At 43.8% G+C, this 27,088-nt stretch overlaps 1 protein-coding gene across 3 annotated transcripts; it reads right to left on the bottom strand.

The window, feature by feature from the left end:
* Nucleotides 1–26,390, bottom strand: NGF (nerve growth factor). 3 transcript variants are annotated; one of them, XM_027697733.1, is made up of 3 exons: nucleotides 25,775–25,871; nucleotides 3,995–4,132; nucleotides 1–867 (listed from the first exon to the last, which is right to left on the bottom strand). In XM_027697733.1, exon 3 carries the CDS (start codon nucleotides 853–855, stop codon nucleotides 142–144), a length of 714 nt encoding a protein of 237 aa, XP_027553534.1. In that variant the 5' UTR covers nucleotides 856–867; nucleotides 3,995–4,132; nucleotides 25,775–25,871; the 3' UTR covers nucleotides 1–141. The 3 variants fall into 3 exon arrangements, with proteins under 3 accessions (XP_027553534.1, XP_027553533.1, XP_027553532.1); XM_027697732.1 differs by lacking the exon at nucleotides 3,995–4,132 and having other exon boundaries at nucleotides 1–804; nucleotides 25,775–26,390; XM_027697731.1 differs by lacking the exon at nucleotides 3,995–4,132 and having other exon boundaries at nucleotides 25,775–26,390.
* Between the last annotated feature and the right edge of the window lie 698 nt (nucleotides 26,391–27,088).

Consider the following 27,088-nt stretch of genomic DNA (forward strand, 5'->3'; position numbering starts at 1 on the left):
TTTCCAAAAGAGTTTAATAAATAATGAGGTTCTTTCTGTACTGTATAAACTATAAATATACCATGCAGTCCTTTATAACTTAAAATAATTTACAGACTGAGGTAGGGGGGTAGGAGGATGCTGGAGGGCGTAGCTCCCTAGTCAGGGTCTCCCTGATTTCCTGCTGAGCACACACACGCAGGCCGTGTCGATGCGGATGAACCTCCAGGCCGCCTGTTTGCCCTCCATGGTCAGGGCCTTGACGAAGGTGTGGGTGGTGGTGCAGTACGAGTTCCAGTGCTTGGCGTCGATCCCGCGGCACCCGCCCGACACCGGCTTGGGGTCCCTGCACTTGGTCTCGAAAAAGTACTGCTTAAAGACGTTGTTGTTGATGTTGACCTCCCCCAGCACCGTCACCTCTTTGCCCTTAATGTCAGTGGCCGTGGTTTTGTCCCCGACCCACATGCTGACGCTGTCGCACACCGAGAACTCCCCCCGGTGCAGCACGGGGTGCGTGGATCTCTTGGTCCTGGCAGTCCTGTTGAGGGAACCGGCGCCGCCGAGGAATCCCAGACCCTGTCCTTGCCCTGCCACGGGCGGGGGCTCCGTGCTGAACAGCACCCGGGGAGAGCGGAAACGCCTCTTCTTAAAGATTTTGGGGTCCACGGTGATGTTTATGGCTTCTCTCCTGCTCCAAGCGCCGTGGCCGTGGGGGGTCTGCGGGGCTGCCTCGGGAATGTGGTGCCTGTCGCTCCGGTGGGCATCGAGCAGGGAGTGTTCTGCTGGATACTCCAGGGGAGCATTGTCCTCTGACTTTGGAGCTGCCTGTGTGCCGATCAAAAAAGCTACAATCAGAGTGTAGTACAGCATGGGCATTACGTTATGCACCTAGAACGAGAGAGAAAGGCACTGTTACTGGGGGCCATGTGGGCACAAAGCGCTGCCGTTGCTGGCCATAAATTTATGAGATACCCAGGATCATACGGATTTCATCAGGTATTCATGTGGGTGCCAGATGTCGTTCTTCCGGAAGACCTCGTTCAGACAGCATAAATGTTCTTAATAAAGCGAGAACATTAGAAAATAATAGCTAGATTATTATTAATTCCTCTGGTATTTGTTATTAGAGCACTGTTTATGAAGCACTTGTTTGGTGTTATTAATGTGGAGACCATATGGCAACAGCATGTTCCCAGGAGTCAAACCTCCAGTGATTTTTGCAGCAACCTTTTTGGCCAGGGCCGGTCTCTTGGCTGCAAATACCCTGCAGAGGAGTGAAACTAGAAGCTGAACCAGCCTAAACCAGCTGTCCATTCCCTAAACTTGTCTGCAGAGGTGTTTTACCATCCCTGGAGGTTTTTAAGATGAGACTGGATGTGGCACAAGTGCCATGGTCTGGGAACCACAGTGATGTTGGATCGAGGGTTGGACTTGATGATCTCGGTCTTTTCCAACCCGTTTGATCCTATAATTCTATGATTCTTGGGCATGGGGGCCACCAAGCCAGTACCTGGTGCCATTATCACACCCTCAGCAGCCACACTCACCTGCCACGTGGCCAGGCCCCACCACTGGCTGGCTCAGCAGCCTCCAGCAGCTTCCAGCTTCCCCATCTGCCCTTTTAGGACACACCACATGGCTGATTCAGGGCAGATAAAGCCCAGGCTCCTTCCCCAAAATGCTCAGGTATCCATGTCACAATGCAGGTGGGATTTTTCCATATTTAAGGACAAATATGGATATTACACAGAAGCACCGTGGGTGCCAGGCTACCTCTGCATTGGCATCTTAGGTACAGCATAGCTGAAGCCATTGTGGCCATAGTACTGGGAATTCTGGAGGGAAATACCTGCCCTTTTTCGGAATACCAGGAGCAAGAACCTCCTCAAATGTCCCTGCAGAGCAGATGCCGTGCCAGTGCTCATCCTCCTTCCATCCAGAGGATATGCACATCTGTTTGGGTGTGGAAAAGTGCAATCCAAATGTCTAAACCTTTGCTAAGACCCGTTTTATGCTGGAAGAGCAGCAGCAGTAATACCTCATTGGGCAACTACCATGTGCTGACTAATTCAGCCACATGTTGGGAACAAGAGACATTCAAAAATGCTCTGAAAATTGCAGTGAAGGGCAGACATTGTGTTTCCTCTGTGAAGACTTAATAAGCAGAGACGGGGTATAAACAGAAAAGCCCAAGCAAGGCTCCTCCCCGTCTCTTTGCCTTGTTTTCCTGACAAGTCTCAGCTGGCCCCGAGCTCCGCCGTGTCCGGCCAGCAGGCAGGAGGCCCCGTGTCCACTGGACAAACAGGGTTTTGTACAAGAGGAATCGGGCTCTGCAGTTCATGCCCTGATTTCCCAGCATGTCTTAATGTTTTTTCTGGGTGTTGGTCAATTATTGTAGCAGTTCCCCCTCTCTGTTCAGCTTTCTCACACTGGAATCCCAAGCAGCACTAAAGGACTCAACCAGGGTTTTTAGCTTTGCCAGAGAACAATCCTGTAGAAAATGCAGGATAACCCTAAGATGTCCCATAGGATCTTGTGTGTCTTATCTCAGACAGGAGCTGAAGTGACATAAACAGCAGGGGTTGTGCAGGGCTGAGCAAACATTTAGGAAATCAGCAGGAGATGCCAAGTGAAGGTAGTGACTGAGGAGGGTGGAGGTGCAGGAGGAACAAAGAGAAAGGCCAAAAGCCACGTGAGCACTTTGTCTGTGCAACAGTTGGGCTGGAGGAACTGGGGGCAAAACGATGACGAGGAGAGTCAAATCTTTGTCACAGAGAAAATCCAAAGCTGCTTTAATTTGCTTAAAGCAGGGCTGAGGGTTGCTGCTCTCCCATGTGCTGCTCGAGCTGGAGCAGTCGGCATCATCGCCTGTATAAGGAAACAGAGCTGGGTGTAGCTCACAGCTTGGCTGTGCACGATCCAGAGAGTAACCCCTTGTTCTACAACCAAATTAAAATCAGATGGTTCATTACATGTCTAAAGAGTCAGCTTTCCTGACAGAAATCGTAATGGAAAAGGTTTGCAGAACAAAATCCAGGCACAATTTAGCCATGCCAATAGCAGCCTCAACCTATTGTGTTTATACATAAACCCCTTTTTTATTGTTTCCTTCTATAGGAAAGAGGCGTTGCAATGTCAGCAAAGAGCTGGTTCTGGTTTTGTGCTGTGCAAGATTTGCTGCTCTAAAATTCAGCTACATTTATGTCCCTTCTCCCGGTTACTTGTGTTGCATGTGTTGATGTTTTTGCTTTAAGGCCATTAACACAAAAGCAGAAAAATCTCTCCTGCTTGCCTTTTCCTCGTTTTAATTGCCTTGTATTTCCTCTCCTTGTAGTAGAACATTCTGTGGAGTGTGGACCAAACACAGACAGAATGTATTTAGGATATGTGGTAGTTTTCCTGAAGATTCAAAGCTGAATCTTTTTATCAATTATTTAGTTAGAGGAGAATAGAAAGTGACACAAACCCAAAAAGTGGACAAGACCTGATGACAACACAAGCAAGATAAGATTTAAAGAATAGGTGTGCTTTGGGCTGTGAGGGTTGTGGACCTTTTTGCTGGCACATACAGGTATTTTACAGGCTCTTTTGGGATGTTGAAAGGAGCTCTGAGCAACCTGGTCCAGTGGAAGGTGTCCCTGCCCCATGGCAGGGGGTGGAACAAGATGAGATGTAAGGTCTTTTCTAAACCATTCCATGGTTCTGTATCTAAACTTTCTCACATATTTAGTTACTAGACCATTTCATGGTGCTTTCTAGAGATGCCCACAGTGGATGCCAAGTGCAGCCACCTGAACTTGCAGAGCTGCCAGCTCTGGTGCTGGTGGTACTCGGATTTCTGTGGGTGGCATTGGCCACAAAGGCATTTTGACGCCAAAATTACAAACCCTCTGCACTAAACCCCACTTTTATGGTGGTCAAGTGTCATTTAAACACTTCCTCTGGTGCAGCTGCTGTGTGAGGTTGGTCATGGGTGGTCTGAGCCTGCTGGGAGCAGGGTGAGTGCTGTGCTTACCTCGGAGTGAACTGCACAAAGAACTGCTCCCCCAGCAAGGTCCTTATTTCATCCAGAGCTGAGCCGGGCTGGGCTGCAGCTTGCCATCGGGCCCTGGGCTGCAGAGCTGAGCCTGGCAGTTCCTTATGCTGTGTTTCACTAGAAGTAGAAGTATTTGTTTCAATAATCAGCCAGCAAATCAGTGTTTTCAGCACCATTCCCCACTCGACAGCAGGAGGACAGGCACAAACCCACTCGCTTGGCTCTCTGAGCTGTGCCTTTTCCCTGCAGTAAAGAGCTTGTCTAAAGTAGTTCCAGACTTTGCAGGGAACTGCCTTTATTCTGCACCTTTGCCAGACCCAACAATCCACTGCTTCCCACCCCTCTCAGGCACCTTCCAGGCTCTCCAAACCCGTGTGGTGCAGCAATACCCGCTGGTGGCACTGCCCGAGCTCTGCCTGCACGAGGGGCACACGAGGGCTCACACCCCCAGCATCTGTGTCTGGGAGGCAAATCTGGTTGCAATCAAACTCAGGGGGAGAATCACAGATTGCCAGTTATTGGCAGAGAATTGCCTGATTGTGGCTGATATTTGAGCAGAACTGAAGATGCAAAACTTGCAGACATGTGAAGGCATTTATATAAATGTTTGTCATCTTGCTACTGTAAGGGCAGAAATAACTCCAGTCTTAATGACTGCACTGTAAATGGTCATATAGACCCCAGTTAAAAGGAAACCATTATTTTCTTCACCAATTAAATCCAGCACACCGACACTTTCTCTGCAAAGTACATTTCTGATTTTAAATTCTCGAGTGCCGCTGAAGGGGATAGAAATAGTATTTTATTAATCTTACGTGTTAAATAGCTCATCTGTTCCATTTAATAAGGTAAATAGGGGTTGTATAAGGTACTCCTGTACTGCAGAAATCCTGCTGGATTCAGTGTGAGGATTGAAGTGCATTTGCTAAGGAGAACAGGCTGCTAATGCCAGAGCATGAACTGGATTCATTTTACACCTGCACCGTGTCTGTCCTCGGGAGAGGGGGCTGCCAGCAAAGGCAGCCTCTGGGTTTGGCTCTTACCAACACCCAAGGACAAGCTACTTGATGTTTAAAACCCCAGCTGAAATCTCCCCAGCCTGTTTTCATCAGTGCAGGGCAGAGGAGTCGCTCTGTGAGCGCTCCCTGTGTGGTTGTGCAACACTCTGTGCAGTGATTTGGCCACCCTGGATTTGCTGCTGTCTGTGGGTCATGCTCAGGTTCTGCCCTACCTGTGTGTCTCTGTATTCAGGAGCTGAGATAGTTACAGTGATATCAAGGTGTCAGGAAGGTCAATCAGAGCTCCAAAATCCAGAGCTTTGTGCTACAGCTGGAGTGTGCTGTATTTTTGCAGGAATACACTGGTGAAGCACTAACCCTTTCAGTGAACTCTGGGTAGTTTAGTAATGATAGAGCTATAACGTGCTGGCCACTGCCAAAAATAATCCAACAACTTTTCCGACTGTTCTGCCACCCTAAGAAAACACTCTTTCAGTTCCAACTGGCTGGTTTTTAACCACAAAAGAGTTTATTTTCAGCTGGACTTCTTTTTTTTAAAGCTCATTTACCGCCTTTTTCCCGGATTCCTGGTTGTGGCAGAATCCAGTAAATGATGCCGTGTTATTCAGCATCTATATACTATTCCTTTGTACCTACCACTCCCAGACATTCATAAAATATCCTAGTGAAGTAACTATTTATTCAGAATTTACGTGCATTCCAGATGACAAACTTGGTGGGTAAAAAAAGTCTCACTTCAGTCTTGGTCTCAGCACATATAGAATAGAATTCACAGAATCCCAGAATGGTTTGGGTTGGAAAAAACCTTAAAGCTCATCCAGTTCCACCTCCTGCCATGGGCAGGGATCCCTTCCACTAGCCCAGGTTGCTCCAAGCCCTGTCCAACCTGGCCTTGGACACTTCCAGGGATGGGGCAGCCACAACTTCTCTGGGCAACCTGTGCCAGGGCCTCGCCTGTATTTCAATTATTACCTTTTTCAGACAGATCCATTGGTAAATAATGAATTTGTTTTTTATTGTAAACCCCTGTGGGGCATTCCTGTGCAAATAACATTTTATATATTTATAACATGCCACTACTCCTGCTGGATTTGGTTGCCCAGAGAAGCTGTGGCTGCCCTATCCCTGCAAGTGCCCAAGGCCAGGTTGGACAGGGCTTGGAGCAACCTGGGCTAGTGGAAGATGTCCCTGCCCATGGCAGGGGGTGCAACTGGATGGACTTTAAGGTCTTTTCCAACCCAAACCATTCTGGGATTCTGGAGAGTGAACAAATGGATCACATCAAAAAGCAACTGGTTCTGAGTCTTGAAAAACACTTTGCTTGCAGGACCTGTAAGTGCAACAAGTGCCAAACAGAACAAGTGCAGGGAATTCCTTTTTAATTGAAGTTACCCACAGAATCTGAGGAAAAATGGACAAAAAGGCTGTGTTGCCTGGAAACTTATTAGGAATGAAAATTTAATAAATTTACTAAATTAATTGCTTCCCATAAGAATAGCAGTCAGTGCAGCCTCCTAATTGCACATTGACCAGATGCCATCAAGTGGCTCCTGCACCAGTGAGAGAAAAGATAAATTAATGCTCAGTTTGGCTCAATCAAACGCAGCAAGTACATTATTTTCTAAATAAAAATAAACATGGGCAACAAACATAAACATCGAATGTTGTAATCTAAAGCCTGATACAACTTGGAATGTTGTTTTCTGTCATTCTTGAAGTTGTTGGCGTGTTTTAGGGATGTGCAAAAAATAAACTGAGCTGCTTTGGCTGTCAGTGCAGCAAAAGGGATCGTGGAGGTCACCAAAACAAGCAACAAGTAGTGCTTTAGTTTTGTCTCACTGCTTCTGGAAGTAAGAGAGAAATGAGGGAGGTACTTGGTGCTGAAGTCGCTGGTAAAGAGAAGGTGTCTCTGGAACATCTTTCTCACGGAATCATTTGAGGAGGTATATGAATTACATGAATTAAAATTTAACATTAGCGATTCAGGGAAATGATTCCCGAGCCCTGGGAGGGAATCCTGAAGCCATTATGACTAAGAGCAGCGTCAGAGGCACAGCTTTCCCTTGATCTTAGCAGATGAGCAAGAAAGTGGGAATTTCTAATGGACCCAACATCTCATTCCTCTATTATATCTGCAGTGACTCAGCTTGGAAATAAGAAGTTTATGGGTGCTGGAGAGCCAGCTGGAAGCTACCTGTGTCTCATATGCTTCCTTTTTTTTTCCAAATGCCTCCAGCAGTGAAATGTTCTTTGAGGATTTCTAGGGAGAGCAGTAGACTGAGAAAAACGCTGCCCTGCAGCGACGAGCCCCGTGTCACCCTGACATCGTCATCACAGGATGTGCAACAAGTATCTGCCTCCAGATCTCTGACTCATGTGCAGCAGAGGTAAAGATAATAACAGGGATGCTTCATAGTCCATTATGCATTAATTTGGGGGTAATTAAGCGCTATGAGTCTTGACCCATCCCTGGAGGAGTTCAAGGCCGGGCTGGATGGGGCTTGGAACTGCCTGGTCTAGTGGAATATTCCCTGCCCCTGGCAGGGGTTTGGAATGAGATGGTCTTTGAGGTCACTTCCAACCCAAACCAGTCTGTGATTCTATAATTCTGCAGTGGGGGGATTCACCAAATCAGACACCAGCAAGGCTTTGGAAAACACTTCTTAAGGTTTATTTTATGCTTATTGGGACATAAGTAATAGAAATGGTTTATTTGCAGCAGCCTGATCTTATCCCTTCTATCCTCCTGAACCAGCACACAAATATTTCAATTTCTGGTGTCTCTGTAGAGAAGCTCCAACAGAGGAAAAGAAGTTTTTTGCCCATTCCCCTCATTTACACCCCTGAAGTGAAGCCACCTGAGGGGAGAGATCCAACCTGGAGCCACCGGGGGAGTTCCTTACAGTGGGTGACAGGTCTTGTGACACAGGGCAGGCAGAGCTCACCTTTAGAAGGCTCACTTTGTAACTCCTGAGTGCTAAAACAAAATCAAGACTTCTATTTCTAAGAGTGTCACAATTTGTTTTGCGACTCAAATTTGTTTTACAGCGTTTGGCATCACGATGCTCTCACTTGTAGAACATGCTCATGGGAATTTAGAGTCATCAACAGTCATCTAAAATGTGAAAAAAATACATGATCTTTAGGTGTCAGTGGCCCTACCAGTAAAGACTTGCAGTGGGATGTAGCTCTGGCTGTGACAGATTGGCTGTTAGTAAGTGTTAAATGGGCACAGAAGAGAAAAGTTTATCCTTGTTAAGATAACAAACCGACAGTCTTTAAATAAAAGATAAAGAAATTGCCTCTGTCAAGATAAAAATCTCTTTAAATGCAGTGAAGGAAAAATAGTCACTTACAAAACTAGTGACAATCTCTGAAAATAAATGACTGAAAACAGCCTTAGAAGGAGCATGTGAATCTGTTTCTCCTGAAGTCAGTGACCTCAATGGCAAAAAACTGGTAAAATTAAATGAGCTAAGAGCAAAAATCCTGGCTCGAAATAAGTTATCTGAGCATGCCACAAGTTGTATATCATCCCTGTATTATCCTCTATAATACAATCCTAAAATTAATGATTGACATGTGATGATTACTTTGGAACTTTCCATACAGCCTCGAAGCTGGATATATATTTTATAGGACTCCAGGGTTTCATATATCCTAATTCACAGGCACAAAGGAGAGACTAAAGATCTCAGGCACTAAATGACAGGAAAACTACTGCAGGATAAATGAGATAAATCCATCCCACTGATATAAAGTTGGATGCCTCCATCCTACCCAACTACCAGCTGGCACGAGGGATTGCTGCTCCCTACAATTCCTGTCCAAAAACAGGGGGACAACTCATTCCCTTGTTTCTGTTTAAACAGTGAGTCCAAAGATCTTAATGAGGCTGATGCATGGCCTGTCCCTCTCCCCTCTACACCCTTCCCAAAGGGATTTATATTTGGGAATAGTTGGCTTGCTGTATTTGGCCCTGAGGTTTCCAAGGCAAAATGACCGGGAATGAAATAACTGGAATTTCAGACTTCACGAAACTACCAAAATCAAACTGGAATTCATCTGGGACCAGAAAGTATGAGGGCAGTCAGACTGTGATGTTACTATCCCATCTTACAGCCAAAAGTAGTTAAGGCAGAAAAATACAATATCTTTAGGGCCAGTAAACTTTTCCAACTAGTGATCTTATTCCAGCTATTCAGAAGGGAATATAAATCCTGATTCTTGTCCAAACCCTGATTAATAAGAACCAGCTGAATCCCAGCAGCAAGGCTAGCATTTAGTTTTTATTCAAGCTCATAATTTTCATTTATATTCTCCTTTTTCACTTTTCTACAACTGCACAAATAAATTGGAAACAAAGGAGATTTGTAGCATTTGGACACGTTGGAGTGTGATGCACTAAGTGTGATGACTTCAGAAATGAGGTAGAAAATAAAATTGAGCTGAGGTGTCATGATCAGATTCCCAAAGGTAGATTCCATCATCTGCAGTGTTTCTCTAGATCCTGAATTTGGAAAAGAACATTATGGAAGGACAAAGAGCATCCATAAATTATGGCCAAGATCCTCATGACTTTTCAGGTTTTCCTGTTCTATTAATTATTTACATCTAAAAAGAATTTTATTTTCTACAAATCTTCCAGGGTGTTTATAACTACTTTAAATGACTCAACGATATTTTAATGGGGCAAAAATTCTGAAAAATACCAAAGGGAACCTGAAGTGTGTCTGTACTTGGCAATCACAGTGCAGCAAAGAAGGCAGGAGTTGAGAGAACTGTAAAACCCATATTCTACTAGAGCTGAGGGTCTGGCTGCACCTGATTAAAAATGTGGCTGGAGCATTTCAAACTGAGTGTTGGATTTTTTTTTTACATTAAAAAAACCCTTCAAGACCTAGACAAAAGTCTACAAAATAAAACCTTGTGAAATGGAGATGCTCTTGTGTTCTCAGAGATTGCTGAGATAGTGAAGGAACAGTCCATACTGAAACAGAACATTGCTTTGCCTATGCAGGATTTTCCATCCAAAAATGCCAAGACATTTTACAAACACTTAATAAAATGAACCTCCCCACTCGCTTATGGTGAGTAGAATTTACTTCTGTAGCAAGTGAAGAACCCAAAGAATAACACAGGATTCTTGCCAAGCAGTAGCAATGTTCCTCTTCTCCATTGCCCCTCTCCTTTTTGTTTTTTTTTAAACTTCTAGGATGTTCTTTCCTGTTTCTAAATCTGTTTTACCTTCATGAGACCTACAGAATTCAGTTCCTTTCTTAGTGACTGAAATTCCCTCTCTCGTGATTTACTTCACAAGACAATGTGGAAGTGATGGGAAGAAAACTCAAGTGAGACCTTTAGAAATGGAATTCCTAATTCTCATTGCAGTTGGAGATGGGTATTGACCCCACAGGAGTCACAATCATTCTGTGCCCTCCTTATTGTAACTCCATGGAACTCACAAGGTATGGGGATAAGACTTTTAATTACATTTAAATGTTAATATTTTTCTTTAAATCAACATGCCCCAAGTGGAATTAAATGTATAAAAAAATGAGTAATTGGGCTGTTGCTCATTATTAGTTTGATTTCTGTATTCTTTGACAACATCCTATAAATTTGAGAAGTTTATTTCCATAATTTCTAGGTGACTGGACAGAAGCAGTGGAGGGCAGTGAGCTGTGTCTTGCTATACATGATTTGAGCAGATATTTTTCTATCTCCTCATTGCAAAGCCTGAACTTGTTCTGCAGATTGTAAAGATGGAGTGATAATGCTCGACCTCTTGTACTCCACCTGCCTTTCCCCTTCAATTTGAGTTCAAAACAATTTCCTTAGAATTCCTAAGTACTCCAATACAGAGATGTGAAATATGATGGGTTTTTGCTGTCTAAACCAAGCAAGCAGTTCAGCTGGGTGAAAGAAAAACTTTCAGCCTTGAAGGATTTTACTACTTGCTGGTGACTTAAAAAATTTAGTTACTAAAGAGGTGGAAAAGAGGGTTTTATTTCTCTGCACAGCAGGAGCCTTTTAGATGTGGTACAGTTTTGAAATGAGAGGGTAAAACCTCCTAAGAAGCAGGGTCTGTAGTAGAGCTGCCCACAAAAAAATCTGGAAACACCACCAAATAAAACAAAGCAAACCACAGAAACACGGAATGAGTTATCAGGTTGCAGAGTCATCTCTGTGGCTCTTGTAACGTTCTCCACAGGCACAAGTAGTTCTTGCAGGAGAAATAGGAGTCTCCTGACATCTAGGGTAGTTTACCAAGAAAAACACCAGGTTTTTACTACTGCTTAGGCATTTTAAGATGTCCATTCTAATACTTTGGCTCATCTGAACACGAGCAGGAAAAGGAAAACCAGCAAACAGGATTTCACCCCTGAGCTCCAGCCCTGCAGAGCAACGATGCTGCAGCGTTTTCCACACAGAGACAGAGCTGGTTTGTAAACCCTGGTGCTGCTGGAATTTTTCCCCTTGGGCTTTCATACTTTGTATGTTTGTACTCAGCACTTACTGAGGATTAAAGGCCAGTTTCTGTGTAAGAGTGTTGACACTATGCAAAATGCTCCATACCTACATTTTTTTCGCTGTATGTTTTTCTGAGTTCAGCCTGGAGGATCGTCTTGATTAATTGGCAGCAGAGTAAACCACTGCAAAGCATGAGTGTCCAGGGAAACAAATCCTATTTCTTCACATGCTTTTATTTGCCTTATTGTCCTTATTTGTGCATTGTGTTTTACTGTGTGCGTGCCTCAAGTGGTGGGAAAACAAGTGTGGTTTTGCCAATGTTTGTAATCCATGGCAGTACCAGCTCCTTCTCTCTTTACCAAAATCCCTTCCTGCACTTTTATTTATGGAATGAATGGATTAAAAAGCAGGAGAGTGGGATTGCCATCCCCAAGTGCATCGTGCCCCTGCAATGACTCAGTGGTGCAGCAGCAAACAGGCACACGGTGCACTGGCACTGAATTATCTCCTCAGGGCCAGACAGACCTGAGCCTTCCCTGGGTGAGCAGAACAGCTCTGCTGGGCAGCCCTTGTGCTCATTTGGTAATGCTTTGCTGGGCAGCACATTTAAGGGCCAAGCAACACAGTTCTGCTGCTACAATCCCCTGTTCTCTGGATCCCAGCCCTGTCCCTGGCCATGCCTATGTCTTGACATACTCTGTTTCGTTCCCTCTCCAGCTCCAAGGGCTGCTCCACATGCCTTCTGACTCCTTTTTTTGTGAGTCTCCCTGCCTTCTTTCACACATTGAGACCAGCTGCCTCAGAGTTCCTGACCCACACAATCACAGCACGTGGAACCTCTTGTTGTCGTCAGCACCCTGGCTTTCATCTGCTGTGGAAGGTATTTAGTGATTTTATTATTTCTTTGCTGCGTTAACTCTCATGGTTGCAATGCCAGACAGCTGCTGGCAACCCTAAAGAGGGGTGGTAAAAAAATGTATTGGGTCCTGTACATTAGCAACAAAATATATCTTCAGAAAAACTGATTCAAACTGCATTTTCTTGCACTGAATAAGTACAGAGATTTGATTTAGGAGTTACCTCATTCCTATGCTCTGAGAATCTCAGCTCTGCTTCACTTGAGACCCTGACACTAAACCTGTGAGGCCAGAGAAATACAGCCCAAACTTCAGCTCTCTCAGCATCCTGAGTGTGTCAGGCAGCTGCTGCTGCACAACAAATCTGCTCATGCTCCCAGAGAGCAAAGACAGTTTGAACTGGGTCCATATTTCAGCTGTATGGTGTGGGCTGCTGGGCTCAGGCCCAGGGAGAAGTGGGGAGTAGGAGTTTTCCATCTTCCTATTATGTCAGAGTTTGAGGGGAGGCAGCTGCTGTGGCTGTTTTAAGATAGGAGGTTTTTATTCCCCACTCAGCCATTTAAGGTGAAATGAAATTTAAGGTGACATTTACACGCGGGAAGGGGTTTGTTTGCCTGGATCTTGAACCTCTGGAATATCCTCACCTCACACAAAGCTTGACTGATGATCAGTGTAATGGGCAGAGAAGTGGATGATGCTGCAGAGTGCAGGATGTCCTCCCTTGCTGGGAGCCTGCAGTTGCCTCTTAAATAAATGCCTGTGTCTTTGAACAGTTCTCCTGGTCACAAAGTTACTCTGTGAAAAAGGACAGTTCAACAAAAGAGTGTCTGTCAAGGAAAGATCTGATCCCTTCTTGTACTGTGGGAATCCTTTAAGCAAAGAACAGAGCTCAAAGAAGTTTAAATGAAGTTCAGCAACCTTTGCTTAAGAACAGGAAACAGGGAGTTGGACTGACCTGGCAGCCTCCACAGTTCTTATAAATCTGTGTTTGGCAACTCACTTGTGTTCGGAGCATTTGAAGGGTCTTTACATGTTCTGTTTTCTGGCATCATCTGCTTGCTGAAAGCATTTTTTGCTACAGTCAGAAAGTATAATGGGGAAGATGCATCTTTTCCTTTCAAGCTGTGCCCTTGCATGTTTGTACCACATTCTCTAGAACTCTCTCTGGCCCTGCTCTGAGACTGAATAACTCTGAATGCCCAAATTGCAACATGATGCTGATGGTGTTGGACATCTTTGTGTTGTTCACACTTCAACTTTCTGTGGGGTTCACTGACTCCCCTGGAATGCAGAGCTGGAAATGTGAAAATTCTCATAAAAGCAGGCCAGGATCAGAAGATTACTGTTACTGTGTTTACCAGTGTATTATTTTCTTTGCTGCCTTTTATTATTCTAGATATGAACCTTTTTTCCATTTCCATGGTGAGATCAATAGACTGAATGTGGGAACTCTTGGAACTGGGAGTACTAAACTGTGGTAACAAGTTTCCTCATCCTACATTCATCAAAACAATCTTGCAGGAGCTGATTAAACAAAACCTTCTTCTCTTAGGACTGTATCACAGCCTTACAGAAAATACAGGGGAAGGAGTGAGAGTGGGAGGAGGAACTTCTGGAAGTTGTGGAGTGGTACCTTCCTATAGGAAGGAGAACCTACAGAACTAATAACTTGTAAATCATATTTCAAGGCTGCAGCTGGTAGGTGAAATGCAGCTTGAAGTTCACAGAATCATGAAGGTTGGAAGGGACTTTTAAGATCATCAAGTCCAAGCATTAATCCAGCACTGCCAAGTCCACCACTGAGCCATGTCCCTCAGCACCAAATCCATGTGTTCTTTGAACAATTCCAGGGATGGCAACTCCACCACTGCCCCAGGCAACCTGTGCCAGTGTCTCACAACCCTCATAGGAAAGAATTCACCCTATTTTCTTATCTAAATCTCTCCTCTTTCAGTTTAAAGACTTGTTCTATCACTATCCCCCCCATCCATCCCCCTTGTCCTATCACTATCTGCCTCTGTAAAAAGTCACTCTCCCTCTTTTTATGAGCCCCTTTCATGTACTGAAAGGCTGCAATGAGATCTTCAGGCACTGCAAGGAGCTCTAAGGTGCCCCCTGAGCCTTCTCCAGGTTGCACATCCCCAGTTCTCCAAGCCTGTCCTTGGAGGAGATGATGTCAATCCCACTACCACAAAATGAAGTGTGTTACCCAAACCAGTGTGGATAAAAAGTCATGGCTGCATGGCAGAGAGCTATCTTTGTGCAAGCTTTGATGTTAAAAAATAGTAACTTGAACTTGCAGATGTACTGATTACCCTGCTAAAAGAAGACGTGGAATCTCTTCCCAGAATTACAACATTTTAATTAGAAGAATGTGAGCAAAGTCTTAATCTTGTTAGGAGGGATAGATACGGATAAGGCAGAAACAAAATCCACAGCAACACAGCCCAAACACGAAAATCAGTGTCTTGGAGCCTGGTAACAGCAACAGAACTGCTCCCTGTCACTGCTTTTCCTACAAGACTAAGCTTGACAGTGACTAAGTTGGAAAAAATACTTCTTCTGCCTTGTTACACTGAGCTCCATCACACACAGCTGTTTGAAAATGTATGGCTGAAATGAAGGGAAAGGTACTTTAAATTTACAGACCAAATCCACCAGTACATGGTTACTCTCTTTAAATTTGCTTTCAGCTCTCCTAAATTCTTGTGACATTCAAGGATCACCAAGAATCTCATCTGTAGCTGATCCTGACAGATGTTAATCTTTGCCTTGGCTTTACAGTCTGCTGGAAATAGTACTTGTTTCTTCATGTCAGGCCTCTGGCAATGCTTATGGAGTCAGGATTACAGTCTCCAGTGAATCCCATTTTTACTGTCATTAACTTTCTAAACTGTTCCCCATAGCTGGCAACCTTTCCATGCTTGGAAACCTACTTAGTGGGAAGCTGGGAGAGTGATGGGTTTTGCCTGTCTGGAATCATTGGGGCTTTAATTGAGATTTGTTTAATTTTGTCATTAAGTCCATTTACATTGTAGACATTTCATGACCATGATCACATACTGTGCCTGCTCACTGGTTGCATTTTGTTGTGATTTACCTATTAAAAAAGGAAAAAAAAGCTCCATGTTTAATTAAGATTTTTACAAGTAGCCAGGTTTTTTCTTCTATTAACTTAGTTATTAAATTCAGCAAAATTTTGGATTGGGAATTGGAGACACGGCTCATCTTCAGCATCTGTGCTGTGTTCTGAGGGAGTGACTTGATTTATTTAACAAAATCCAGGCGTGGGGTCAGTATCTCCTTGTCTGGAAGGAACTGATACCACTGTCAGAACCCAAAATACCAGGGTTTATGGGAAATCTTGATCAGAAAGCAACAGGAATGGAAATATTTCTCCTAGAAATGCCAAGGACATTGTGGTGAACAGAAACCCCTGGGTGCAGCGTTGCTGTGAGTGTCCATCAGTCCCAGAGATGTGGGACAGCTCCCAGCAACCTGGGCCAGTGGAAGGTGTCCCTGTCCAGGGCAGGGGGTGGAATGAGATTAGCTTTAAGGTCCTTCCAACCCAAACCAGTCTGGGATTCTGTAATTCTGTGACAGATCAGGGGTTGGAGGTGACTTTCCCTCTCTTAGGATGAGTCAGGGGTGACCAAAACTATGTGAGTTACAACACGGGCTCGATAGTGATCACTTCAGCAGCTGGGGAAGCCAAATACTTGCTTCTTAAAAAGAAAAAAGAAAGCTGATTAATCAGCTGAGTCATCCTGCTCTGCCTCAGTTTTGGTATGAGTGGCATTCCCTATGGATCAGCCTATTCCGAGGGAAAAGCCAAACCATAATCAAGACTAATTGACTGAGCTCAATCAAATGTTTCAAAATACCACCCAGGAGTTTGAGATCAAATGAAAAGCAGGGATTTTCTCAGCCAGGCAGTTAATTGCTTCCTGAAAACTTGTTCTCCACAATAATTTGAAGATTTTCACTAGTGCTCCCTCCAAGTAAGAGAGTTTTATTCCATTTTCTGAGTTTACAGTAGTAATGTACAGATTAACAGACTGGAACAAGACACCTGCCCTCTCTCCCATTCTTCTTTCTGAATGATGCTGCAGCGCTGCCTTGTCTCTAGGACAGGAAATCTGCAGCCTCTAGAAGTTAAAACAACTTTTTAGAAGCTTTCAGAAAGATAAACCCCACCGAGCAGTACTAGATACCAGTACCAGCAGCAAAAAACCACAGTATTTGAAAGTCAGTAGGTTATTTCAGTTATTATGTTCAGAGAATTAACCCCAAAAGGATATTTCTGTGGGTTCTGTTTCTTACATGGAGCAAAAATTGTTTCAAAGAGGAGCTGAAATTTTTTGCAAGAGTTTGTCCAGTGGAAAATAACGGTGGTGTTTGAAATCTTTGCCTGGCTCCTGACGTGCCCCAGGTTGTGAGCAGCGATGAAAAATTTATCGTCTGCACATCTGTCAGTGAATCATCTCTTTCCCTCACGCACAGGGGTTGCACAATTTCATTGACTGCTTGCTCTGATGAATATTTGATACTTGTCATGTGAGGCTATTCCATCACATTGGTAATAGTGAGGGAATTCTGAGCACACTTAACAACTTAAAACGATGTTGCAGCCGATGGATTTGTGGTCGTCTGTGACGTGAGGCAGTCCTGTGGAATCACCAGGGATGCCAAGGGAAAAGTCACAGCACAGACATCTGGCTGCAAATCCTGCACCTGGACCCAACATTTTCCCATCTGTGCAGCACAAGCTGTGCAAGGCAGGTGGTAGGACCTCAGGTAAGACCCAGGATTACAAAGAATCATCGAGGAATCGTGGAATGATTTAGGTCAGAAGGAACCTTTAAAGCTCATCCAGTTCCATCCCCCTGCCGTGGGCAGAGACACCTTCCACCAGCCCAGGTTGCTCCAAGCCCCATCCAACCTGACCTTGATGATCTTGGAGGTCTTTTCCTGCCTTTATTATTCTATAATAAATTCCATAACCCTCCCCCTGTCTAATTATGACTCTAATTTGTATTTCCATTGAATGCAGAACACCCTTCTGCAGGCAGGACAGGTACACCTGAACCATGGCTGCACTTCACACATTCTGTAGCTCCACAAAAAGCATTCAGAAAAGTCTGATTTCAAACCTGAATTTCCATGGGGTTTGTACCCTTATCAGTTAGTTCAAATAACCCGCTATATTTGAAATTTGCTCTCATTATACCTCTTAACCCCATATGTAACCACATATTTCCCTCGTCTGGGTATTTGATGTGCACCTTGTATTTATTACAGAGTTATTTGTTAATGCTTTTGTGTGGTGAATCAACTGTCAGGAAGAATCATAGTGGTCACAGGAAAGCAGTTTTATTCTGAATTGGAAGGAAGAGAATATGGATGAGCACAGAGTGGAAGGAGACAAAAGATGACCTTTGTAGCCAGATGTGATCTGTAGCATGACAATATTAAATGCTGCTGAAGAGTGGGACTCTACAGATTATTGGCATAATTGTGGCAGTAGGAATAGATTTTTCTTTGCTATTTGCCTATTTTTACTACAATTTTCATCAGATGATGGATACAAGAAAATTTTACATTGTCTAACACAAGAAAAATAAGCTTTTTCTTCTATTCTTTTTAATAACATATGTCCTGCAGATTTCTAACTGAAATATCTTTTAAAGAGGCCTATTGTGTTTGAATTGAGCATCTTTCAACTTTTCTCTGGGGTTTCTTTGCATTAATATTAGGTTCAAAGCAGATAATCAAGGTCTAAAGCTTACAAGATCATTTTTTGCCTGCTTAAAATGAAAACCAGAGGGAAGTTTTGCTGATTAGGTGTGTCCTTCATTTCTGTGCACAATGCCAGACTTTAAATACATGTCACTTGGAAATGAGCTTTTGCAACTTCATTTTATTTCAAAGGGAGAGAGATGAACTTTAAATCTGAACTTTAAACATTGCATCAGTTTTCCTGTGGCATTGGAAAAGTGATATTTTCTTAGAAAGTGTTTCCCTTTGCTTTCAAGTGATGGCACAATCAAGTGCTGAAGCTGAATTTAAATGACTTGAATTCTTTTGTAAATTTGAAATATTGAACAGAGGGGAGAAATTCTACAGTTCATTGAACAGTTTTCTGATTTCTTTGCTTCTAAATAGGAGGGGAGAAATGAGAAGGAAAGGGCCACGTGCTTTTCTCCCTCAGAACACACAGAGAAAAGAAGTGGGCTCTGGCACAGCCCTTCCCAGCACCAGTTTGCTGTGCAGGAACGTGCACCCAGGGAGAGCTCATGGAACAAACTCCCTCTGATGCTCTGGATTGTGGAGGCTTTGCCAAAACCAGGAACTCACACTTTTGGCATATATAAAGTGTCCTGGAATGTGAGGCTGAGCAGTGACCCTTTGCACTCTCCTCTTTTGAGAAAACGATGGGAGGAAGGTTTGGCAAGAGGGACTGGGGCAGGGAGGGCTTGGATCCAGGCAGAACAAAAACATGGATGTTGAATATTTAGAGCAGTGATAACATCAATCATGGAATCCCAGGATGATCTGGGTTAGAAGAGACCTTAAAGCTCATCTCATTCCACCCCCTGCCATGGGCAGGGACACCTTCCACCAGCCCAGGTTGCTCCAAGCCCCGTCCAACCTGGCCTTGGACACTCCCAGGGATAAGGAGTCCACACCTTCCACTGGACCAGGTGGATCCCTAATAGCAAGGGGAGGAATGGAAAAGATTCTTGACATGGAAAATAAAACCACACCTTATTTCTGTGGCTTATTCTGAGTGGATTTATTTCTCTTTACACACTTTGTGCACTTTCTCCTTCCAGGTAGAAAGTGCAGTTACTAGGAACAGTTTTGCTGAGGGAAATGGACAAAATATCTATCACTGAGCAAAAGAAAGGATAATCAACTTATTCCCCATTAAATAGAATCCCTTTAATATCCTCTCAATAAGAATGACCAAGTGAAAGGCTCATCTTGGTCATCCTCTCTCTGACAGAGGCGAATGGAAGATCCTGAGAGCAACCTAAGCATATTGTGTTCCAAATAATTCAAATTAATTATTTGTATTGCTTTGGAATGCATTTGCCTTCAACACCTTGCTGGTCTGGGACTGAGACACAGAGCATCTCAAAAGGATCCTGGAATAATGGGCAGGAAATGATGCATTTTGGAAAATGCAGGGCTGTGTCATCCACCACAGGGCAAAGCTCTTTGTGAACAAGCACAGGTCTTTTTTCATACCTGAGTCATCCAGCGCATAAAGTCGTCAAAAAAACCCAAAAAAACTCTGTTTCAAAATAGAACAACACATCTTCTGTGAGCCAGAGCTGTTAAATGTATCATAATCAAAGTATTACATAGCAATGAGGTGCCTGGCAAATCCCCATCACAAAAATTTCTGAAGCCCTTCTTTTTTCTTTCCTTTTTTTTTTTTTTTAGAGCTGGATCACATATGGTTGTGTCAGGAACAAAATAACACAGTCAAAGTAAAGCATTGAACCACATCACCAAAAAAAAAAAAAAAAAGCTGTGTCACCTTTGTACCCAAACAACAGGGGAAAATACAAAATGATTAAGAACAGGAAAAAATCAAAATAGTAGTTTTTTGCCTAGCAAAGCCATACTTAGCAAATAGAAAGTTATCAAAGACATAATCTGCTTCCCAGCTGTATTTACACTGGGCTAATTTACTCATTGTAGGTCAGAACTGCCAGAATCAGCCTAATCTGGGCAGTTAACAAGTGACTGAGCTGAAGCCATTTTTGCTGCATTCTCTTTAAGACAGTGACATTTCTCACAAATATGACAGTTCAAAAGCAATGACCAGCCCTTTGTATAAGAACCAGATCCATTTTATCAATTATTCATTCATTTCATTCGTTTTATTCTTGGAAGGAGCTTCTTATTCGCACAACATAAATGTCATTATGATTTAGTGGGTGTGGTGGTGTTAAGTCAAAGGATGGATTGATGATCTTGGAGGTCTTTTCCAGCCTTAATGATCCTATGATTTTGTCAATGATACATAAACTGAGCCCAAAACAGCCAAAGAAGTTGTCTTAACTTTTATTTGATTTTTTCTGACTTTGTGCTTGAATCTTTTCCCACTGAAATCAGCAGGAGTTTTGATTCATAACAAGTCAATGGGAGCAGAATTTGATCTTTTATTAGCACATTGTTATGGACCCTATGGGAACAGGAAATTGGATTTTGGAGCCAGGAACATACACGAGAGAAAGACTTTTTGGAATCAGTTTAATGGTCTGTGTTCAATGTTCAGTTTTAGAAAATCTCTGCATAAAAGAGGTCTTGAGCTACATCAAGTGGTCTGGTCACTGCAGGTTTGACTTCTGTCAGCCTGAGGGGAGATTGTTCAGGTTCAGGTTGTAAAGTCCAAGCCAGGCAATTCCTAAGGATTTTTGTTGTCCATTGTCTCCATCCCACAGTTTCTTCCAGGAAATACCACTATGGAATGTGGAAGCCACATCCATGAGATAGGACAAGGGGGAATGGCTTTAAACTGCCAGAGGGCAGGGTTAGATGGGATATTGGGAAGGAATTCTTCCATGTGATGGTGGGGAGGCCCTGGCACAGGTTGCCCAGAGAAGCTGTGGCTGCCCCATCGCTGGAAGTGTCCAAGGCCAGGTTGGACGGGGCTTGGAGCAACATGGGATAGTGGAAGGTGTCCTGCCCATGGCAGGGGGTGGGACTGGATGAGTTTTAAGGTCTTTTCCCACTCAAACAATTCTGGGATTCTATGTGATAAAACTGATCCCAACAACAGAGAATGTGAGTCTTGATTTGGGCCATCTGACAGTGTCGACTACTGTGCCATAAAATCTCAGAGCACTGTTGTAAATGTAAGAGCCAGGGAAAAAAGAAGAAGGGAAAAAAGAAGAAAGGAAAAAACTTACTTCCTCCAAGATAAGGAAAATTCAGAGGTGTTTCATTCACTGAACAATGGCCTGGGGGAATTCAAAGGATGCTACAGAAGCCTGGCAATAAAGCCAATAAATGTTATTTCAAACTACCTCATGCAGTCATTTGAATCTTGGATTTAGATAATGTGCCACAGAAATCTCATGCATGTGTGTGTTTGTAGGACCTGATTCCTACATGCACTGTCAGTGTAATTAATGATGCCTTTCCCTGCTACTTTTTACTTAAGATTTATGTATAATATTGTCAGTTAGAGCTGCTGGAAAATATTTTAGCCCAGTAATGAGTTTCAAAGAAGGTATCTGCTCCACAGAAAGACCACAAAGATATGAGATAAATTTGTATTTCCACATTTGTACTATATTTCAGCAAATTCCACAAGATCCACCAGATTTGTATTTTCCCAGGCCTTCCTCAGTCATAATCTATTTAGACACTGAATTGCCTGAGGAGTTGTAAATCTCAGCAATAATGTCTTTCTTCTGTGGTAACTTCCATGAACACTGGCCTACACCTAATTCTTGAGCAAAAATCAAAATGAAGGATGCTATTTTACCAGAATTGCCCTTCTTTTTATCAGAGAACTGGCCACCCACAGCAAATATCACACAGTCACCTCTTTTTTCCGGGGTAGGTCAAGTATTTGCTCTGACTAAAGCACTGAGGAGAAGTTTCTAGAACAGAAGTGCATCCAGGTCAGTAATTCTGCCTCCTGCAGCAGCTGATGATTGTGGGGAGTGGTGCATGAATAGGGCAACCACATGGGGATCATCTCCTTGGAGTGCTCTCCCACTCAGCAATCATTTTGGATTTATGGAACCACAGGCAGCATCTTTGCTTTCAGAATGTCTGATTGCTTCCTGAACCCTGTGACCTACAATATCCCATGGAAAGGAATTCCAGAGCTCCATTAGGCCTGGAGAGAGGAATCACCTTCTTTTGTTTGCCCTGAGCTTGCCACCTGCCCGTTTCACTTCCCACTCCTTGATTTTTGAACTGGGACATGAGACAACAGCCATTTCCTTTAAACATCTTAAGGACAACTATGACTATAAATATCTCCCTTACACCCCTCCTCAGCCATCTCTTTTCCAGACTTAGAAATCATAATCTCTGTAGTTTCTCTGAATACAGAAAATGTTCCAGGCTTTCATCATCCTCCAACTTTTCTTGCTTTGCTTTATCCTTTTATCCATGTGACTGATGGCCAGAACTACAAGCAGTGTCCAGGATTTGGGGACAGTATGAGTTAATATTGAGGGTCTGAGATTTTCTTTTCCCCCAAATCCCATGGCTTTAGTATTAGTGGAACTGGGCAGACAAGAGTGCACATAACTCACAGTAATTGATACTACGCTCTCTTGGCAACAGCAAAAATGATCTTGCTTTGCTTGACCACAGAATTTTTGGTATAAATGCACCACACACACACACACACAGATATTTAATGAATTCCACAGAGTGCACAAAGGGCATTGTGTCAGGAGAACAAGCCACACACATCCCACAGGACATCTGTCCCCGAGTGGGAGAGACGCTTTGGTTGGAGAAATGTTCTTAAATACATTGGCCTCTGTGACCGGGCCCAGGGCAGACCCAGCCCAGGGAGAACTTCCTTCTGGTTGAGGGAAGAACACAGTTATAGCACCACTGCTACATGTGCCTCTTGTTTACAAAGAATCATGGAATCGTTTGGGTTGGAAAAGGCCTCTAAGATCATCGAGTTCAACCATTAACCAGCACCGCTGTGTTCACCACTCAACCATGTCCCCAAGTGCCACATCTAAGCATTTTTTGAACCCATCCAGGGATGGTGACTCCACCACTGCCCTGGGCAGCCTGTGACAGCGCCTGACCACCCTTTCAGGGAAGAAATTTTCCATAATATCCAACCTAAACCTCCCCTGGCACAACTTGAGGCCGTTTCTTCTCCTCCCATCCCTCGTTCCCTGGGAGCAGAGCCCGACCCACCCCGGCTCCCCCCTCCTGTCAGGGAGTTGCAGAGTGAGAAGTTCCCCCCTGAGCCTCCTTTTCTCCAGGCTGAGCCCCCCAGCTCCCTCAGCTGCTCCTGGTGCTCCAGCCCCTTCCCCAGCTCCGTTCCCCTGAGGCGAGTTTCTCCACCGTGAGACAAGTTTGGTGGGAAGAGGTGTTATCCCGCATTTCTCTGAGTGTATAATCTGATTTAATAAACGCTTTGTTTCGTGGTCACTCGCTGAATAAGGCCCTGAATCCCTGGTTCCCGGGGGGCAGCTGCCGGCAGAGGTCACCGTTGCTGTGGCTGCTCTGGAAGGGGTTGAGTTTCACTGGCTTTTAGTGGCCTCACATTTGGGATTGACAAATATTTCTAACCCCGCCAATCCAGCACTGGCTTTTGCTGTTAGAGCATTTTGAATCTTTTGGAATGAAACCATGAATTTTTTTAACCCTTTTTTTTTTTTTATCAGCGGAGTTTGTTCTTAAAATATAGACTGAAAAAAATCACAGGTTTCTGTTAACTTCTTTAAATCATCAGTAATTTTTCCACTTGCCTTTGATTTAATTGGATTAATGCTAATTAATACGTATTCAATATTCTGTTAGTCCTACAAGCATGTTGTATGGAAACAACAACAAAAAAATTAATAGAATTTGTATTTAAATGAGCATTTTTATACAGCCTAAGCCACAGAGCAGTAGGGGAATTTATGGGACTTATTCATTTGATTCAAATAATCTAGTTTTTAATGTGTTCTGTTTGACCCTTGTTCTAGGCATCCCATTAAAGGAACACAGTTTGCACTTGAAAATGCTCATGTGAATACATATTTTAGGTATTTTTCTAATCTGATTTTTTAAATTAGTATCTTATGGCGATTTCATAGACTGCCCAGTTATTCTATGGAGTAATTGTTTATTTAGCATGTGGGATAAAACGATGCTCGTGCTAGTTATAATCCTCCAGTGAACTTAAATTAAGAAATCTAAAAGGTAGTTTCAGGTTTGGATGGAGAAAAGGGTCACTGCTATGGAGAGGAGAAAAAGAAAGCCACAGTTACTTTCTTTCCCACCTTGTTGTGAGTGACAGATCCCTTCAGGGTGAGTGGCTGGGATTGATCAAGATGTGAAATCACTGTTACTCCACTGCCCAGAAGTGTTGGGGGCTCCTCTCCAGATCTGGCTGAGATTTGTTTAAAATGATTCATATGGATGATTATTAATATATTCAAAGGCCAAGTCTTTCTTATCATACTTGAGAACGCTCCAGTGTATTTAATTCTTCATTCCATCACCGCAATCTCTTTGGGAAAGTGCAGAAAATATTGTAGCCCTCACAGTTTCAGATAAATGCCTGAAATGGCAGTTGTCAGGGGGATTTTAAAAACCTGTTTTCCATAATATTTGAACCAGCTCTGAAGTGCCAAGAGCTGGAACGTGCAGACAAATCAGCTCCCTCTCTATCTTATTGCAGATAATTGTCACCTTTCAGTTTAGCTTAGCAAAAAAAGTGCCCAAAAAACTTTATTGTGACACTTTAATGCATGAAAACATCCATAAATTATCTGTCTAACAGTTACAATGCAACTTCCAAGCTGTGACAACTTGGAAAACCAGCCTGACAAGCACGCTCACTTTTGGTGTTTTTCTAAAACTTCTTGAGCATATAAGGAGAATTTAAAGTGAAGAAAGAACCGAAGCACAAACACTTTTTGTTCTCAGCACACAAATTTCTTCTGTCTCCCTGACTGGGGTCCCTGTTTTCATCTCTGTCTCAGCTAATAGAGTGTTATCACCCTCTATAAATCAATAAATATTGTCAACTCCATCCTGTCACTACAGGCAGGCAGCAGGGAGGTCGTGAGCTTTTCCAAGTGGACATCCTAGAGGATACACGGTCTTTGGTGAAGTACTGCTCTGTCTGCAGCTAAAAGGATTCTGCCTTGGGCCAGTCACGCTTTGATTTAGCAGAATTCCTATTTATTTATATTAGTAAAGGAAGAAAGGAGTTTTTATCCAGAGTAGAATTATCACAGGAAAAAAAAAAACCAAATAAGAAAGCCTTAATATTCAGAACAAAGCCAGGAAAGAATTTTCATATAGGTGTAACTGCTGTAGAATGCAAATAAAACTAAGTTTCCCCTATACCTGGATAAAAAGAATAAGAACACTTGCATTTCCCTAAGATTAAGCTGCTCTTGCTAAAGATGTTTTTCAGGCTTTAAGCTTATCCACAGCTGCTGCAGGAACACCTTCCAGATGTGCTTGCAGCCAAACCTGCCCCAGCAGATGCAATTTTCGGTCTCCCCAGACCACGCTTCGCTTGCAAAAGCCGCTTTTAAGCCTTGAAGTATTTCCCAGACACCCAATCTGTGCCTCCTCCGGAGAGCGAAAAAATCACCTCGACAGCCCGAACACCCCGGGCCGGCGGAGGGGATCCCGAAGTTGCCCCGAGCGGTGCCGCGGCTTCGCGGGTCACTCACCTCAGAGCCGGAGCGCTGCACGCCGGGGGGACAGGGGCTGCCGAGGGGTCTCCAGGCCGCTCTGTGCTCCGCAGCACCCCGGTGCTCGGCCACTCTCCCAAGCCAGAAGAGCCATTCACATTCCCTCTGCCTTCGCAGCCTCATTCAGCGCTCGCAGGGCTCAGCGCCGCACTGACTCACAGCGAGCCGGCTCCCGCTGGGTCCTAGCGCTGGGGACGTGTGGGAGCTGCACGGGCTCGCAGGAATTCAGCCCCCTTGGCTCGGTGCCGAGCCCAGGCGAGGGATGCGCAGATGTGCAGTGAAAGTTTCAAAGCGCGGCTGGTTGTCTGACCGCGCACACGGAGCGCCGGGAGAACCCTCCGGCTTCCCGGTGCCGCTGGCAACAACTGCAGCCCTCTCTGAGGGATGTTTTGTCCTCAGCCTTTCCACTCTGCATCCTAATCCTTGCCCTCGATTTAAAGACGAGGGCTCGCGGAGCGCAGCTCCCAGCTCCCTGATGAATGGGTCCTTTGGAAAATCATCTCCAGAGCCCTTTGCTCATCTCGGGCGTCTGTAAACAAACCTGTAGGAACGCCAATAGTTAACGGGGGAAGCAGTGCACTGTGTTCCCTGCAAAAACTGAGCAGTCCCTATTATCAGCTGTCTCTAACTGGGGTCAGCCAAGCACTGATCTAGAGTAGCAAAGAAATATTTGACCCTGACTTGACGCAGAGGAAAAGATTATATAAGTACCCTTCCAGCTGTAATATTCTGTGTTTAACACGCTTACCTTAAGTAACAAACAGATATGGAAATGTTTTTCTGTATGTTTGAGGGGTTGGATTAACCCCACAACAGTGGGGTTTAGGCACTGGTAAATATAGGAAAGAAATGTAAAACGTGAAAATGAAAAATATCATTATATATATGTGTGTACATATATATATATATATAAAAGGCAATTTGGCTAAAAACTCCACTCTCAAAAAAGTTGGCAACTCTGTAGAGGATTAAGAAGCAGCCCCTTAGAATTTCCTAGTTCTCATTCTGGCATAGTGGAACCTTTGTGATTATACAGACCCGAGGAAAAAAAATTAAAAGCAGATCACTGCATTTTATCTAAGTGGAAATAATCAAACACTTTTTGATTCCATCCAGGAGAGGGCAGCCAGCTGGAGAGACTGGTCCTTCAAATCCTTTGGGAAAGATGTGTGGAAGGCACTACAGAAAGGCAAAGAGCAAGAAGGCAAAGTAGCTTTGAGATAATCATGTTGTTGGCCACAGGGACATGTTGCTTTCTGAACCTGGAGCAACCATATCTTCATGTTTTATTAA

Source organism: Neopelma chrysocephalum, unplaced genomic scaffold (genome assembly GCF_003984885.1).
Source record: "Neopelma chrysocephalum unplaced genomic scaffold, ASM398488v2 Primary Assembly neopelma1_122, whole genome shotgun sequence".
Taxonomy (NCBI): domain Eukaryota; kingdom Metazoa; phylum Chordata; class Aves; order Passeriformes; family Pipridae; genus Neopelma; species Neopelma chrysocephalum.